This window comes from Wasmannia auropunctata, unplaced genomic scaffold (genome assembly GCF_000956235.1).
Source record: "Wasmannia auropunctata unplaced genomic scaffold, wasmannia.A_1.0 LD336101.1, whole genome shotgun sequence".
NCBI lineage: Eukaryota > Metazoa > Arthropoda > Insecta > Hymenoptera > Formicidae > Wasmannia > Wasmannia auropunctata.
The window spans coordinates 3,450,913-3,467,216 of record NW_012026789.1 but is presented as its reverse complement, the minus strand read 5'-3'; the positions used below and the strand labels follow the sequence as shown (position 1 = coordinate 3,467,216).

Here is a 16,304-nt window from a genome sequence, read left to right as displayed (position 1 = left end):
GTAATAATAATATTATATTGTAATTAAGAAGCGCGAAATAAATAAGTAGAGTAAAACAATAGCGCCCTGAGTATCTTTCGTTGAAAAAGCGTTTGGCCCGTTGATAAATTGATATGCGAAAGGTATTTATCTGCATGTTTATTATTCTCCAAGCGCATGTGTGCATCTTCTGTATAATAATATATGTATTACTGTTATTTGTAAAAAATGTGGTGAGTATTCCCTTTTTTCCTCATAATATATATAAATGTATACGTATAAATATATAAATATATAAACAATTATGTACATAATATATATAAAAAAAATTATTTATTCAATATATATGTATTATATATTTCATACTTATTATATTATTCATTTACATATACACATATAAATAAATATATATATTATATACATAAATAAATTTAGTCAATTTTTTACGTAAAAGAATTTTTTTATTTAAAATTTAATTTTTTAAATAAAATAGTATTTTTAAAAGAATGCTAATAAATTTTAGATCAGAAAAATTTTATTATTACCAAATACAATTTAATCAAAATTTTATGTATAAAAAATTACGGACTATAACATATGTTAAGTCATTTATAATTATAAAGTTATCATTTGACTTTTAGGTTTTATCTGCATGGATATGAATTGCATTTATTTATTGAGAAATTTTTATTGTTATTAAAAATTATATATAAAATATAAAATGCATTTTGCTCTAACTCATACAGAAATCTGCATAATATAGATATATGACCTGTTTAATTCGATAAACGTACAAACGAACAGGCGCATGTTGCGAAACATTATACTAACAATGAAAAGAAAACTCTAACAGACAAAATTGAACAAAAATCTCATAGAAAATGAAAATGAACAAAGTATTAACAAATTATTTCAAATATTAATTTTAATCTAAAATTTTTTGTGTCGTGTAATTCCGAGTCGAAATTTTGATCTTTGTTTAAATCTTTAATTCTGCAATATAAGTAGGAACTATAATTTAAGATAGGTTTAATTAGACTGATACAATTTAATTCTACTTTGATCCTAAATGTCGCAAATTTTCCTTTTTACTATTTTTAATGTTGAAATAGATTGATTTTATATACTTGGCGTCGCGCCGCTACCGTGTGTCACTTGATTTACAATAGAGACTAAGGTAGCAAAATAGATTTCATTACAATACATTATATTATTGAAGCTTTACCTATTACTTAGAATATTGTATCTTAATAAAATTATTAATTATTAAAAAATATAATATTATGAAAAAAGATGGCAGTTAAATCATATGAAACGTAATTTTTATTCAATGAAAATTTACGTAAGTTTGCAAAATACACCAATTATAAATTAATTTTTATACCTTTTATATAAAAAATAAGTTTTATATAAAAAATAAGTTACATATAGTAAGCATTATAAGTAATAAAACATTTTTAATCATATTAAGCCCTTTATCAGTCATTTCAGCCCTTATCACCCATATCAGCCCTTTATCGGAGTTTTTTAGACTCGTTATCGAATGTACGATACCGGCGTATCGTATTTCAATGAAAAAATGATCGATCTATATTAGACGTCGACGCGATGTCTACTATATGTATAATATATAGAACCAGTAGAACGATCATTTTTTGCTGGGTTGGATGTATCCTTCGCGTCCTTATCTTTCGGAAAACCTTCCATAAAAAGACACTTTGCTTCCGATTCCACGTACATAGTATTGTTTCGAGATATAAGTTGTTCCAGTTGTTTCTCGTCATTTAAGAATCACCCATCTCGCGTGGAAACACAAACATCTCCGGCTTTCGTGCCCGCGCCGCTTTATTTTTTTAGACCAACCTCTTACGGCCACCATCTGCATGCATGCCGACTTTTATGTCGCTCGGTTGCCAAACGGGAGCGACAATCCGCAACGTTCGACGGGTGTAAGCCACCCTGCGCGAACATTTTACCCTCTTTTCGATATATGCATATGTATATGATTTCAAACGACACCCTCTCCAGTACAAAAACAAAATCTTCATGTACCACGTATGGAGCTCCGAAATTTATATATAGATCTTGTTTTGTATAAAATTTCAAAGAAGCTTATTTAAAAAAAATTAATTTAGAAACAGCATGAAATGACCATTTAATTAGGCGTCGAATCAATGTTAAATTGATGTTAAAATTATCGTATCGATGTTGATTCGAAATCAATTTGCTAAGTCATTTCTTGTCGGGTTATTATTTCAGTTATCATTATTTATCTTTTTATCTGGAAAAATAAAATTTGGAAGATATCTGGAAAATAAGAAATTTTGTGATAAGTACGTCATAAGAAACATAGTCCAAGTTATAGAATTTATCTTTTGAGAACTGAAATATTTATCGCTACAAACAAAATTCCATGTTATTGTCATATAAATAATGCCTCACTGGTTGCATCATTATTGATGAAGGGGGTATCGCCCTGCTGTTTTAAAATCCGTTTGTCACCCATAGAAAAGCCGCACAATTACCGAAATAACTGTGTGTTAATGCAGTAGGACAAAAATATAGGGCGTTAGCTTTTGTCAAACAGGTCTGACGTATAGCACGAGAAAATGCTTCGGGGAAGAAGAAGAAGAAGAAGAAGCGGCGCTATTCTTGTGTCCAGGTGTGAGCTTGTAACGCCAATGTAAATATACAACACTTATGCCATTCCGACGGAGGCTCTTCGAAAACTCTTAACGTATCACCCTCTCCTCCCCCCTCGTCTCGCATTTCCCGCTTCACTTTTGGTGTTTCGACTTATTTCTCGCCTACGTGGTACGTGTTTTGATCTTCAGGAACTATAAATCACCCGTTTTATTAATGATTTGCTGGTAGACGCGCCATCCAATGAATCGGCATTATCCTGGGACGAGATCGGGAGCGGGCATCAATCGTACGCTAATACCGAATGGTCCGCAATCCTTCGAAATTATTTCGGGCCTGATCTCGCTACGCTACTCACAGAGATGGTCTTTTATCAGCCATTGCCGTTTACGAGGGAGCTAGAAGGCATAAACTCTCGCTTATGCGCTTCGCTTCAGAAAATGAACGAATTATAGGGTAACTGTTCCTATATTAGTGTGCCTGTCCCTATTAGTGTGCTTTTATATTTAAATAAGTCATAAAAATAAACTGGTACAAATAAGTAGACAAAGTATTTTTTTATTAAGTTAAAGTATTAACTTAATAAAATCGAATCTTAACAAAAGCGAATCCCTCTGTATTCCATAATCGCAATATATTGCTGTATTGATCAATGTGTTTCGAATTACAAAAAGGAGAAATTTAAAACTCTAAGTTAATAATTTAACTTAATAAAAAAAATACTTTGTCTATTTATTTGTACCGGTTTATTTTTATTAAGTTATTTAAATATAAAAGCACACTAATAGGGACAGTTACTCTATAAAATAGAATGTAGCAACTGATAGAGTTTTAAATTTCTCCTTTTTATTATTCGAAACACATTGATCGACACAACAATATATTGCGATTATGGAATACAGAGGGATTCGCTTTAGTTTATCTGCAGAAATATTAAATGTCATTGTAACACATATAGCAGAACGTTAAAGATGCAGATTTTTTAAATATATCAAGCATATTGACAAGTGATTTCTGATAAGTTTTCGGTAATATAATGATGCACGCATGTGCAGTATCACAGACACGCATTCATCGGGACATGGACACACATCGAGAAGTATACACATGACTTCTGCACGGAACATTCATATATGTTCTCGAGTCGACTTGTTTATCATGATCGGAAGCTGAAAAGTCGGTTTGTTCGCCAAGAGTAGGAGGGAGTGAGAGACGGTAGTTCGTTAGGCAATAATGTATCAAGCTCGATCACGATAGCGAACATTAACATTTTTTGTTTGCCTAAGTTAAATGGCACACAAACTGATATGAAAAAAAAATATGCATCAATCTTCTATATCATTTTGATTAAACTAATTATTAGACTGCTCTTATTAGATTGCAAAAAGTCGTCGGCATCAAAGATTTAATTCGTCATTATTTTAAACGGAATGAGAACATACTGGCTTGAAAACAAAAATAAATAAACTTTTAAACTACTTAATGATTTAATGGCTACTTGATGATTGCCGATTGAACAAATTGTTCATCTTCAAATTGTAACTCGAAGAATTATTCCGATTTAGACAGCTCTGACTATAAAACGATACGCTGAGAGAAAAATGTTTGGTATTTGTGATTATACTGATTATAATTGCATAAAATAATTATAAGTATATATTAGGCGTTCCATTTATAGTTGTTACAACTACAATGTTAGTAATATTTATATTTATAGTTTCATAACAAATATCTATATAATTGACATTAAAAATGAATATACATATATTATGATTCAATTATGATAATTGCAACCATTCTTTTTCTCTCACTGTAATTCGACTTATTTCAACTGCTATGTATGCATCACATTTCGAATTTAGAAAAAAATTAGATGGAATATCTGCATGTTTCCTTCGATTGAGAATAAATAAACGATAAGCGGTCGCGATAGCGTCAGCGTGTTACGTACGGAGAACGCGTATTGATACGACGCGCGCGTCAACGCGTATTCATCTGCACAGACGATTTAATTACCATCTCCAGATAAAATGATTCTATATCTTTCAAGGAGAATCGCTGTCTCAAAGCAATTAACTGCCAATTTCGACGAATCATTTGAGAATCGCTCCGAAGCAACTGCCATTTTTTCGGCTATTTTGTCTCGCACGTTGGAGGAGGTCCCAGCCGCTATAGAGAGCAACCTGTGTATCTTCTTGGCAATAAACTTCTGTTCTTCGCCGTTCGTTACGCACGCGATGATATTCTCGCGAACGCGTAGGTGGTCGGTTATGAACATGTCAGGTGCGAGCCGTTACGGGCGAAGACACACCCTTTTTTTTAAGAAATTCGGTGGCTCACGGCGAACCACCGTCGCTCTCCGAGATAGCGTGTAGGTCGGGCCGACAAGACGGATGATGAACCGAGTTAAAATCTCGCGTAAATCTCTGTCGCGCGCCCGTGTGCGTAACGCACGAACGCGCGCACACGCGCGCGCTCCGTGCGATCGTGCTGGTGCTCCGCGCGCGCGTAGCAAAGCGAGGGAGTCTCGAAGGCGGTCTCTTCAGTTTCGGTTAAGCGTTCATCGAAGAGGGAATACATTTCACTCCGTCTCCCGATCTCCCACCTACGCTACCGTTTCCCCTGCCCGAGTCAGCCCCGGGTGTCACACCGAGGTTTTGGCTTCCGGCTTAAGGCTTCGTTAGAATCCACCCACGCGGTCGCCGGTCCTGCGGGGAGTGCGCGCTCGAAGGACTTCCGTTCTCCAACAATATGACCCGCCGTCACTTCGGGATCAATCTCAGACAAAATTATGAAGAAAACCGGCGATGGAAAATCCGAGGAATTTGAGAATGGTGGCACGTATCTAGGTCGGGAATAAAAGGAGAAAGAAAAAATGCGGAGGTCATTCGATGTCCTATTACGTATCATGTGATGGTGCGTATGATGATGTAAGGCGAAGAAGAAAAAGAGATAGAGAGGGAGAGAAAGAGAGAGAGAGAGCGAGAGAGATGTGAGAGATGTTGTGATTTATCATCGTCGCGACAATCGTCCAAGGCAATTTCTCGGATTTTTTATAAGACCTCGGTTCATGAATATCAAAATTCAAGTGTGACGTTTATAGGGGCGGTAATATCTCTCTCGCCAAAGTAATGCCGCTGCAATTAGCGTGTCGCTGGTAATTGCCGCTTCGTAGCAAAGAGGAGAGAAAGTGCAAAGTGCGATAAACAAGTGCGAAGAATTGTTTTCTCCGACCGGAGAGGGTGGTTTGGTCCATTCGCTGTTTATTATTTGCACGGACGTATACGATATACGGATGAAAAAATGCCGAGGAAAAGAAATCTTTCCAAGTTTTCTCCCGAAATGCGAACAGGTAAGATGCGCTACAAATCTCGCACATAATTGACTTGATCGTTTTTGTTACATTAAATTTAAATACGTTCTCCTTTATCATATTTATATCGATCTCAATCCAATTTCATTCTCAATATCAAGACATTAAAATTCGTTAACATTCAAAATATAAATTGCAGTGGATTATGGATATGTGATTGTATGTAGGTAGATAATATGTGAAAATTGTATAAGTTTTTTAACGGAAAATATATTTCTTATGAATAATTTCCTTTGTTACATCTTTTTGTATGCAATTAAATGCTTACGAAGATCTGAAAGTTTGTTTTGATACACGCGTTTGCTTGCGCCGGAGAAATCCTGAAAGCTTCTTTTGAGAAATCTGAATACACACGGTAGCTTGTTCCGCGTCTCATTGGGTTAATACTCGTAGATTCGTGGAACAAGAGTCATCTAATATGTATCAAATTCAATTAGGTCTGTTACGTAAATTACTAAGAATCTACCATAATCAGTGAAAACGATATACATAATTACTTCACGTCTTACGAATTACATTTAATAATTGACAATAATAAGAAACCGTTAAAATTACATTAATTAAGCGAAATTAAAGTGCTACTTTAGATAAATTATGATTGGAATATTTCTATATATTGCATTTTTATGTTATCGCAAATTTCGCTTGCAGTTACATTATTATGCATTATTAATATCTAAATATTTTAGTTATCGTTTACGTTAGATAAGAAATAGAGTGACTACACAGCAATATTCCAGGAATAAATGAAACGATTTAATGACGAATCGGTGATCATATCTGTGTATAGTTGACCTAGAAATATTTATTTTTATCCTCGGTACTCTGATGAAAATTTATAGAATTTAAAATTACATAATAAAACAATGCTTTTTATGTAAATTTATTTATATAAATTTGTTTTAAGCCTCGTAAAAATCAATATTTGAAAACTGTATGGTCAGCATTTAATAATATGACGCAATTCAAAATTTGTTTACGATAAATGTCTCTTACGTTACTTATTTACAAATAATTTATGTCAGTGCTAATTTAAATATATGTTATTGTGCTTTTAGCGTATTTTAGCTATATATATTTTTATTTTGTTTTATGTAAATATAAATTATTATTGAAAGAACTATATAAGAAAGTACGTAATATAAACTAAAAAATACATAAAGAAAGTAGTGTTGGAAACATTTATCTATTTACTAAATTTATCTGCCGACTATAAATTTATCTGCATTTCCTTCAACGAATCTTCTGGGGAAAAAAATAGAAACCAACCCTTGCCCTCTGCAGCTGTTATCTTTATAATCGGGCACCTTTGACTTTCCGATATAGGACCGAATCGAGATAATACCCATATTTGTCGCATTCATAATGTTAAAGATAATGTCATACTAATCGACAAATTTTTAGAATGACATATGTAATGTCGCGGGAAAAATAATAAAAGATAAATATTCCTTATTTTTATAAGCTTGGTATTAAATTATCGTAAGCGCATATATTATCAGCAAAGGTCGGTAGCGCGTAGTAAAAAAGTAAATAGACGTCAAAACTCTAGTCGTTATTTAATTCAAAGCTTAGTTCGCGTTTTAACGGAATTTTTAACTCAATTATTTAATAGACTTAATTACCAACTCTCTAAATTTTCTGGAGTGAAAATACTGCCACTCGGCCATTCGGGTGGCAGTATATTTTCACTCATTTGGAGTGAGATTCACTCCAAAAGAGTGAAAATTCATTCCAAAAAAGTGAAAGTCACTCCAGAAAATTTAGAGAAAAGATAAGATTACGATTAAATATAGAAAATTGGAGACTTTCAATCACTCTCGATATTCTTCTTATAGAAAGCTCAGAGTTAAATAAGGAAATCAATCGTACACTTGATAACAGATCTCATTCTGTATATATTTATGTGTGTCTATATATTGTTTTACGAGCACCCCATGATATATTCGCCGATCTCTTTCGATCCCTTCATGAGCCGTACGTTTAGGCAGGATGAGGCGTCCGCTCATATAATGCCTCTATTGTAGTCTGTACGTCTAAAGCTTGGATTTGCAAATAAACGCGCCTCGCCACACGTGGGTGTATTGAAGTTTCCAAATTTACCATTAACCATAACAGTTAAAAGATAATATATAGGTTCAATTAGGATCGAATGTCATTACCATCTGTTGCCGTGTCTATTGAAACAAAAGCACCCGTCAGCTTGGCTACTGGCCGCAGCAAAGTATCTTAACATAGTCAAGAATTCGAATTAAACATATCTGTGTATAAAATATTCGTCTGTATTTTAATGATAGATGATTCTTTCCAATTTTGAAACGGTTATTTCTTAACAGTTTTGGACATTCGTAACAATTATTGCTTAAGAATTTCAGACAGTCTTATAAATAAATATAAAATAAAAGTTGTATAAATCATCTTTTTTAGCATATTGAATAACAGAAAACAGCTTGTCACATTCGTACAAATTTATGTAAATCTTTTTTCTTACAAATTTTAATTCAAAGTTAAATTAAGTCGATTAATAATGATTACGGAAAAAAAATTAATAATAACTTTTTTTAAGTATTTTCTTTAAGAATAACTAATTATAAATTCCTTACTCATCGGAAAAAATGAATAACCGTTATTAATAATTCGTAAACAATTTAATCGAGTCGAGCTCTTAAAAACTAATGAGTTGCGGATGATTTTGCATTATATCATAATTACTGGATGTAAGGCGTAAACTAAAATAATTCTCCGCGAGAGGTTTACTACGCGATACTCGTGCTATCGAGGGTCAGCTGACGGAGCCAATAGTGGTTTCTATGCCGCGTACATGACGGCAAAGAGCAGAGGTCAGTAATAATGTAGCGTAAATGCGAAAATCACGATGTCTGCTGCGGTATAATTGATTGTGGTAGATGGTATATCGAAGTGAACATTAATCCTCGATAAATTGCAAACGCGTCCGCGCGATCCTCCGAAAGGCAACACGGCCATTCCTCTCGAGATGGTCAAACGCGATGGCCGATCGCGTCAAAACGCGGTCGCGTCCGCGCTTTCGCGATGAGGAGAAGAGCTCTCGCTCTCTGCCTCCTTGTATCTCTGTCGCAAGACTGGCGACGAATCGTCCCGCGTTAAACTCGTTACATTTCGTTATATTTTATCACGTTTTTTCTATACTACTTTGCGGCGAGTACCTAAGTAGCGCCGAGCGAGTCGCCGAGTAAACAGCGCGTCGAGTAACGGCGGATCGATCACGCCGAGAAACCGTCGATCTCGTAAATGCGGGAAATCTCGTAATGAAGATACTTCGGCGCGAGCATGGAATACGGGGCGATAATAGGTACACATAGCGAGACTCGTTGTCAGGGAGCGCTGACCGCAGAGATAACGCTTTGACCCGTTACAAGCTCCAAGAGTACCAAATGAATGCCTTCACTGTCTCTATCTTTCTGTGCCCAATCCAAATATGCGGCCCTTTTTCTCTTCCCTGGCCGCCCTTTACAGACCGTTTGCGACGGTCCCGCGGATCTGCGACGGCGATCTCTTTGCTGCCCGGCACGACCGACCCGCGGCGACGGCAATGTTCTATATATCCGCTAAATTCTCGTAGGGAACTAGGAACATTTAAAGTTACATTTCAAATCCTCCATTTTTTATCGCAATATGAGCCATCTGAAGATCATGCAAATATCGAATTTTTATTCAAAAACGGATTGAAATGTTACACTTGTTTTCTTATAAAGAGATTGTACGAAATAGATTTGGTTAATAATTGACTTTATTACACATTTCTTTGCTTCGTTGAGGGCAACGTGTAATGTAAGATTATCTCCTCAATGCAATTAAATTAATTTTTATAATTTTAATACATCTTGCACGAAAAAAAGCGAAAGTAATAAAGTCTGTTACAATAAACTTAATTTCTAATAAATAAATGCAAATCAAGTTTTTTTATAGAAAAAGCATATTAACTTCAGATTTTTAAAAATATCAATCCACTGATGAAGATTATAAGATGTAGAAAATAAATAATTTTATTGCAGATTTATCAGTGCGTGCATCGAATCGACACCAGTCAGATGCAGTGCAATTGTTCCCGAATTACGAAAGCGTCGAAATCACAGCATGCAGAGATAATCCGCAGATTTGCGGAACAGAAGCGGCCTGTCGCAGCTTCGCGGACAACACGTCGAAATGCGTGTGTCCTCATGACTTGTCATCGCCAACGTCAAATTTAAGATGCCCGAATCGTCTAATCGGTAAACTACTCCGTAAAATCGGTAAACTATCGGTAAATTACTCCGATTATTCTTTCACAAAAGCTGCTATAGAAGATGAGCAATTTTAAACGCACACAATAATAAACATAAAAGCAATTTTGAATATAAAAGTAAACATAAAAAATAGCTTTCCGCAGCGATTTACTTGATGATTGAATAATCGAGAGTAACTTAGCGATGACAATTAAAATGCAAATTAACCCAAAGTCGATTTCAAAAATTATAAATAAAGATAAAACCGATATTACAATTAATGCGACGTAATGTAATAGGATAATAATTTTTTTTATATAGTTCCCCTTACGCCTCGGCCTATACACAACATAATACCTCCAACAGTAACCTCCGGTAACAACACAAATAGCACAAATAGCACGAATGTGCTTCCGGAAGCTGAGCAGGTATCTTTATTCGCCAGAATTAAAGTTTAACGTAAATTTTGATATATCTGCAATAAGCGCATTACTATCTGTTTACAAGTGTAATAAGTTAATCAAAATGCGACAGGTGGAGGGGTTGAAATACGAGGTACCTGAAATCGTAGGGATAGCTGCAGTAGCTTTATTCGCGATAATTATGCTCATACTGAGCATCGTGTATGGCGTGAGAAGACGAAGCTATAGCATCAAGTCGCAAAGAAGTCCTCTAGATGTAAGTCGTTATTTTTTTCATCGAAATAATGTCATTCTGAGATGCATAAACAATGATATATTTACATATTTGCATATATTTTTCGCATATATTTTTCGTGTTATTCTGAAGATCCAAAATTTCACTATCTTCAAATAATTTATAGATCGTACCTTTAAACTATACGTCAACTACAGTAAATTTATTTTAAATTCTTTTTTCTATTATTTCAATTTTTGCATATTTTTATTAAAATCGTGCATCCCAGGGATATTTTTAATAATATTTTTAATATATTTTTATTATATTTTTTAATCTCAATATTTTTAATTATTCTTAATAAACATGTTGCTCGTCATATCTAATTAGGGAACTCCAATAAATCTGAAGAAGGGCCTGTTACTAGCGCACAAGTACACGTCCAATCCTCAATATTTCACCTGCACGTCTCCGGGGGTTCCGATAATAGAACGTGAAAGCCTTATATTTCTGCACGACCTCGGCGAAGGTTGCTTCGGAAAGGTTTACAAAGGTAAAATTTTGCATAAGAAACGAAATAAAATAAAAAGAAAAATATTCATCGATTCTTTTATTGGGTTTAGATTAGAAAATTATGACGCCATAAAATAAAAATTCCTCTGAATGTTTTACTCGTTTTTCGTCGACTTTTAACTTTACTTATGAGCCACTAGACACACCATCTGATCTTTCGTAAAATTTTCTTAAAACTTTACAGGCGAGTGGCACAACGATGACACGAAGGAGATTGTCGCTATAAAGGTACTAAAGGACACCGCTACGCCCGAAACCGAGCAGGATTTCATGCGCGAGGTAGACATCATGTCCACGTTCAGCCACGCGAACATTTTGTCCCTCAAGGGCATGGTACTTCGAGACGCGACGAACAATCCGTGGATGGTGTTCGAGTACATGCCGTACGGTGACCTCGCCGAGGTACTACGGGCAAACTCTCCGCAATTCAGATCATCGAAACCTGGATTACAGCCATTAACGAAGGTACCGTGTTTACAATTGATAATTGAGAAAATTATGCAATAACTACTATAATAATTGTTAATACTATAATAATTCCAATATTAATAAAAGAAGTTAAAAAGGGCCAACGAGCCAAAGCTTGGGTATTATATCGCTCCAATATGTATTTATTCATTTAACAAAATCATTATATAAATAACAAACCTTTCGACCCCGAACGAGGATTGTGAGCGTATCAAGTTATTGTAATAGTTTTAATTTATGTTAGGCATTAATTAATTTATGGTAACATTGAGAATGACTCGTTCGGGGTCGAAAGGTTTGTTATTTATATAATGATTTTGTTAAATGAATAAATACATATTGGAGCGATATAACACCCAAGCTTTGGCTCGTTGGCCCTTTTTAACTTCTTTTATTAATATTGGAATAATTTGGAGCCTTGACTTTAAATTTTATTTTAATTTTAACTATAATAATTGTTTCGGTGAATATACGCGGAAGCTCCGCCTTCAATCGTGAGTTGTCATAGCAATTCTCATATCTCGCATTATGATTCATTGTGCACGCGAATTGGCGTGACATTAATATTGTGCTTCTCCAGTCCGAAATGCACCACCGCATCTTCATTATTGCACGTAATTCCAACGAAATTTTTTATCGAGAAAATAACTCGGATGGCGTGTCATTGTTTATAGGACTCGCTACACTGGATCTCGATTCAAATTGCGGCCGGCATGACGTATCTGTCGGCTCAAAGATTCGTACATCGTGATCTGGCGTGTCGAAACTGTCTAGTGGGATCAAGCTTAATAGTGAAAATCGCTGATTTCGGCATGTCGCGAGATATTTACACTTGCGATTATTACAAGGTAAAATTTGTTAAAATAAATTTGTAATATATAAGGACTTTCTTTTCACAGAAAATTTTGAGAAGAGATTTTTTACGTAGCTCGCTATTTCTTTTCCGTTTCTTCGACACGGAAATGTTACTAGCGGAAAACTAATATAATTTTTAAATTATATTAGTTTTCCGTATTTATTTTTAAATTTTTAAACTTAATATAATTTTTAAATTATATAAACATTACAATTAACATTTTCAGATTGGAGGCTCACGTTTGTTGCCAGTACGATGGATGGCGCCGGAGAGCGTCGTTTACGGCAGATTCACTTTAGAAACTGATGTATGGAGTTTCGGCGTTGTCCTCTGGGAAGTTTACTCATTCGGCAAACAGCCGTACTACGGATTCAGCAACGAGGAGGTCAGGCATGCAAGAATATGCTAAAAATTTTATCAACTTTTTATCAACCTATATTACTTGGAGATTCGAACGTTTTTCTTAACGATTGTTCCAGGTCGTGAAACTTATACTTCAAGGGACGCTACTTATCCCGCCGGACGAGTGTCCAGCCGTCGTGTGTCAAATAATGCACGATTGTTGGAAGATCGAGCCACGGGAGCGAATCAAGTTTCCCGACATTCTGGAGAGGTTGGAAAAGACGCAAAACGAATTGACGGCAGGAAGCCGGCAAGGAACGCTGCCGAGGCCGCCGCAAGGCCCGGTGCTGCTGCGTACCCCGGACGTTTTGGATCCGGACGGCTACTTGCTTCCGGCTCCTGCGATCCCGCGCGAGTATATGCAGGCCCTCCCAGCTCTGTCCAACTGATGAATTTCGTGACAGTGTGAAAGAATGAAAACTTCAATTTTCGAAGTCACAATACTTACGATACTTTGTGCGAGTGAAGTACGATGCGCGCGCGATGTGCGTGAAGAATAAACTGACGAAGTGAAGCCTACCGAATTCCTGTGAAATAAGAAATACTAAAGTTAATAATATATTCCGGTTGTGAAATGCACAGCTTACTATATCATTGAAGTTGATGAATTAAAAGTATAAAGCACGTAGTCTTTGTCGTTATTATTCGACGGAATAGCAGCATAAGCAGATATATTATCGCAGGCATCTATATATAAATGAACCAAATTTTTATGGCAGATGCTTCGACAAGTTTAAAATTGATTACTACTTTTTAAATTTCAAATTGTATATATTTTTATAATTAAATATAATTAAAATTCTCTATTAACTTTCTTAGTTGATTATTTTATTTGATATTTCCGGCATTTTTGTTAAAAAAGAATGAACTTTGAATTAGTCAATAAATTTTTCGTTATAATTAATTCTTGAGACATTTTACGTGAATGACAAAATTTTTACAATAAATATTTAGACCCAATATCTAACACCTATAATTTTAGATTATAATTTCATTAAAATATTAAACTAAGTAAAATGATTTTACATTCTGTTTTTAATTAATCAATCGATTAATCAACTAGTTAATCGATTAATAAAGTCTTAAAATCTAAGATACAAATGAATAATCACTGCACAGATTCTTGTAATAATCATTAAATATAAAAAAATGGGGGAAGTATAAATATAAGGAATGTATGAAAACTTGAAATATCAAAGGTTTTGAATGCACGTCCATGAAATAGTATTAACATCATTTTTATGTTAGAGCTATTTTATTAACATTTCTAAATAAGTATAAATAGTAAAAACATATTAGAGATAATAGCGATAATAATATTAGAGAATATAATAAATAAGTAGAATAAAATGGTAAATAATCGTTAAGATGAAATCGATGGAATTAATTTATAAATAACGATATTGCCCTTATAAAAAAATACTATTGAATTTAATTACGAAAAACCTGTTGAAAATTATTAGAAAATAATTCAAATCCAATATTATTTTCTATATGTTCCAATAGTTTTTTCACTAATTCATAATATTTTTTCATAAGGATGCGTTTATTGAGTACAATAATACGTGCAAAATTTTTCATTACTCGCAATTTTATGTACCAATATATTTATCCCTGAGAAATTTATGTGATTAAATTAAGAAATGTAAAATAGAAAATAATGGAAAATCTCGATAGTTTATGCAAATATCAGTTTCCAGAATATGATATAATTAAATAAAAATATATAATAATAATAAATATTATTGTAATCGATTTTTATTAAACAAATTTTTTATTTAAAAAACATGACAATTAATATTCTTCTTTCCCTTTTTATAATGTTACGTTTTGGCGCGGCGCGGATTTATTACGTATATTCTAACAATAAGTAAAAACCGTATAATCGTGCGTGGCTGGATTAAGGATAGATTGTATCGAACGGGAGATTGAGTCTTAGATTGAATTTAAACTATAGTTGTGATTTATTACTTTTGTGATACGGAGAGCGCATGTCTATTCACGTCGAAGACGGATAGACAAGTCTCGGCTTCTCGTTATCCGCGCGGTCACTAGCCTTGTTACCTCTCACCTTGCTTTGTTTGTCATCGTGTTTATAATTGGCCCGCAGGTACTTTTAAACGTGTGATTTTCGACGTTAATTCCCGACTGTTATCTCTAACCGCCAAGTCGTCTCTGTTTTCTCGGCTCGATATTGACCCTTTTTTTCTTTTTGTTTTTCTTGCGACCTAAAGCTAGTCCTACTGTGTAACGTCCGTCCGTATCCTTTACTTTATCTTTTGCTCATTAAATTTTTAATGTTTTACGCAGACTAATTATTTGGGGTAGTGCGATGCAATCGCCACACCTTCGCTCGACAATTCGTAAAAACATTTACAATAGAAGCGAAGAAATAAAATAGCGATAAGCCACCTAGCTTATATATATATATATATATTTATTTAAGGGGGGTTTCACCCTTGCCGGCCGTAAAAGCCGGTCCTTTTTCATCATTTTTTTTAAGGAAATCTATTATATACAGTAAAACGCGGGTTTTTGCATAAACTTATATATTATTTGAATAGCAAAAACAAATATTTTTTTAAATAAAAAATATATTTTAATGTCTCCAAGTAGCGATTAAATGTGGCATGTTTTTTGAGCTGACAGAAGTAATTACGAAAAAATGAATTAAGATATCGACTTGGTTCTTTTTTCCTCTTGATCCTAATATTTTAACGCATGGTGTGGACTAAAATAATGTCAATTGTCTGAAATTTGTAAAAATGGTAGCTATTTGAAAAAAATTTTTTTGCCCTAAAAATTTTTATTAATAACAAATTGAATTTTTATTGTAAAACCATGATTTTAGTTCACGCCATGCGTTAAAGTATTAGGATCAAGAGGAAAAAAGAATCAAGTCGATATCTTAATTTGTTTTTTCGTAATTATAACTTCCGTTAGCTCGAAAAACATGCCACATTCAACCGCCGCATAAAATGCATTTTTATATAAATTTAAAAAAAATTTTTTTTTTTGCTGTTCAAATAATATATAAGTTTATGCAAAAACCGCGTTTTACTGTATATATTTTCTTAAAAAAATTCATGAAAAAGAGCCGGCTTTTACGGCCGGCAAAGGTGAACCACCC

General features: G+C 34.1%; 1 protein-coding gene across 1 annotated transcript; it reads left to right on the top strand.

Moving 5' to 3' along the window:
• Nucleotides 1-5,172: 5,172 nt before the first annotated feature.
• On the top strand, nt 5,173-13,962 carry LOC105459554 (tyrosine-protein kinase transmembrane receptor Ror-like). Its single transcript, XM_011705698.1, has 9 exons — nt 5,173-5,974; nt 10,030-10,245; nt 10,561-10,667; nt 10,774-10,917; nt 11,266-11,428; nt 11,633-11,913; nt 12,591-12,764; nt 12,999-13,157; nt 13,252-13,962. The coding sequence occupies exons 1-9, from the start codon at nt 5,926-5,928 to the stop codon at nt 13,561-13,563; spliced, it is 1,605 nt and encodes a 534-aa protein (XP_011704000.1). The 5' UTR covers nt 5,173-5,925; the 3' UTR covers nt 13,564-13,962.
• The last annotated feature ends 2,342 nt before the right edge of the window (nt 13,963-16,304 follow it).

Bases quoted from the DNA above. Each gene is read 5' to 3' on its own strand.
- LOC105459554 (XM_011705698.1), top strand. From the start codon at position 5,926: ATGCCGAGGAAAAGAAATCTTTCCAAGTTTTCTCCCGAAATGCGAACA. The intron at 10,246-10,560 runs GTAAACTACTCC...TTTTTTATATAG, and splicing joins ATGCCCGAATCGTCTAATCG to TTCCCCTTACGCCTCGGCCT. The intron at 11,429-11,632 runs GTAAAATTTTGC...AAAACTTTACAG, and splicing joins CTTCGGAAAGGTTTACAAAG to GCGAGTGGCACAACGATGAC.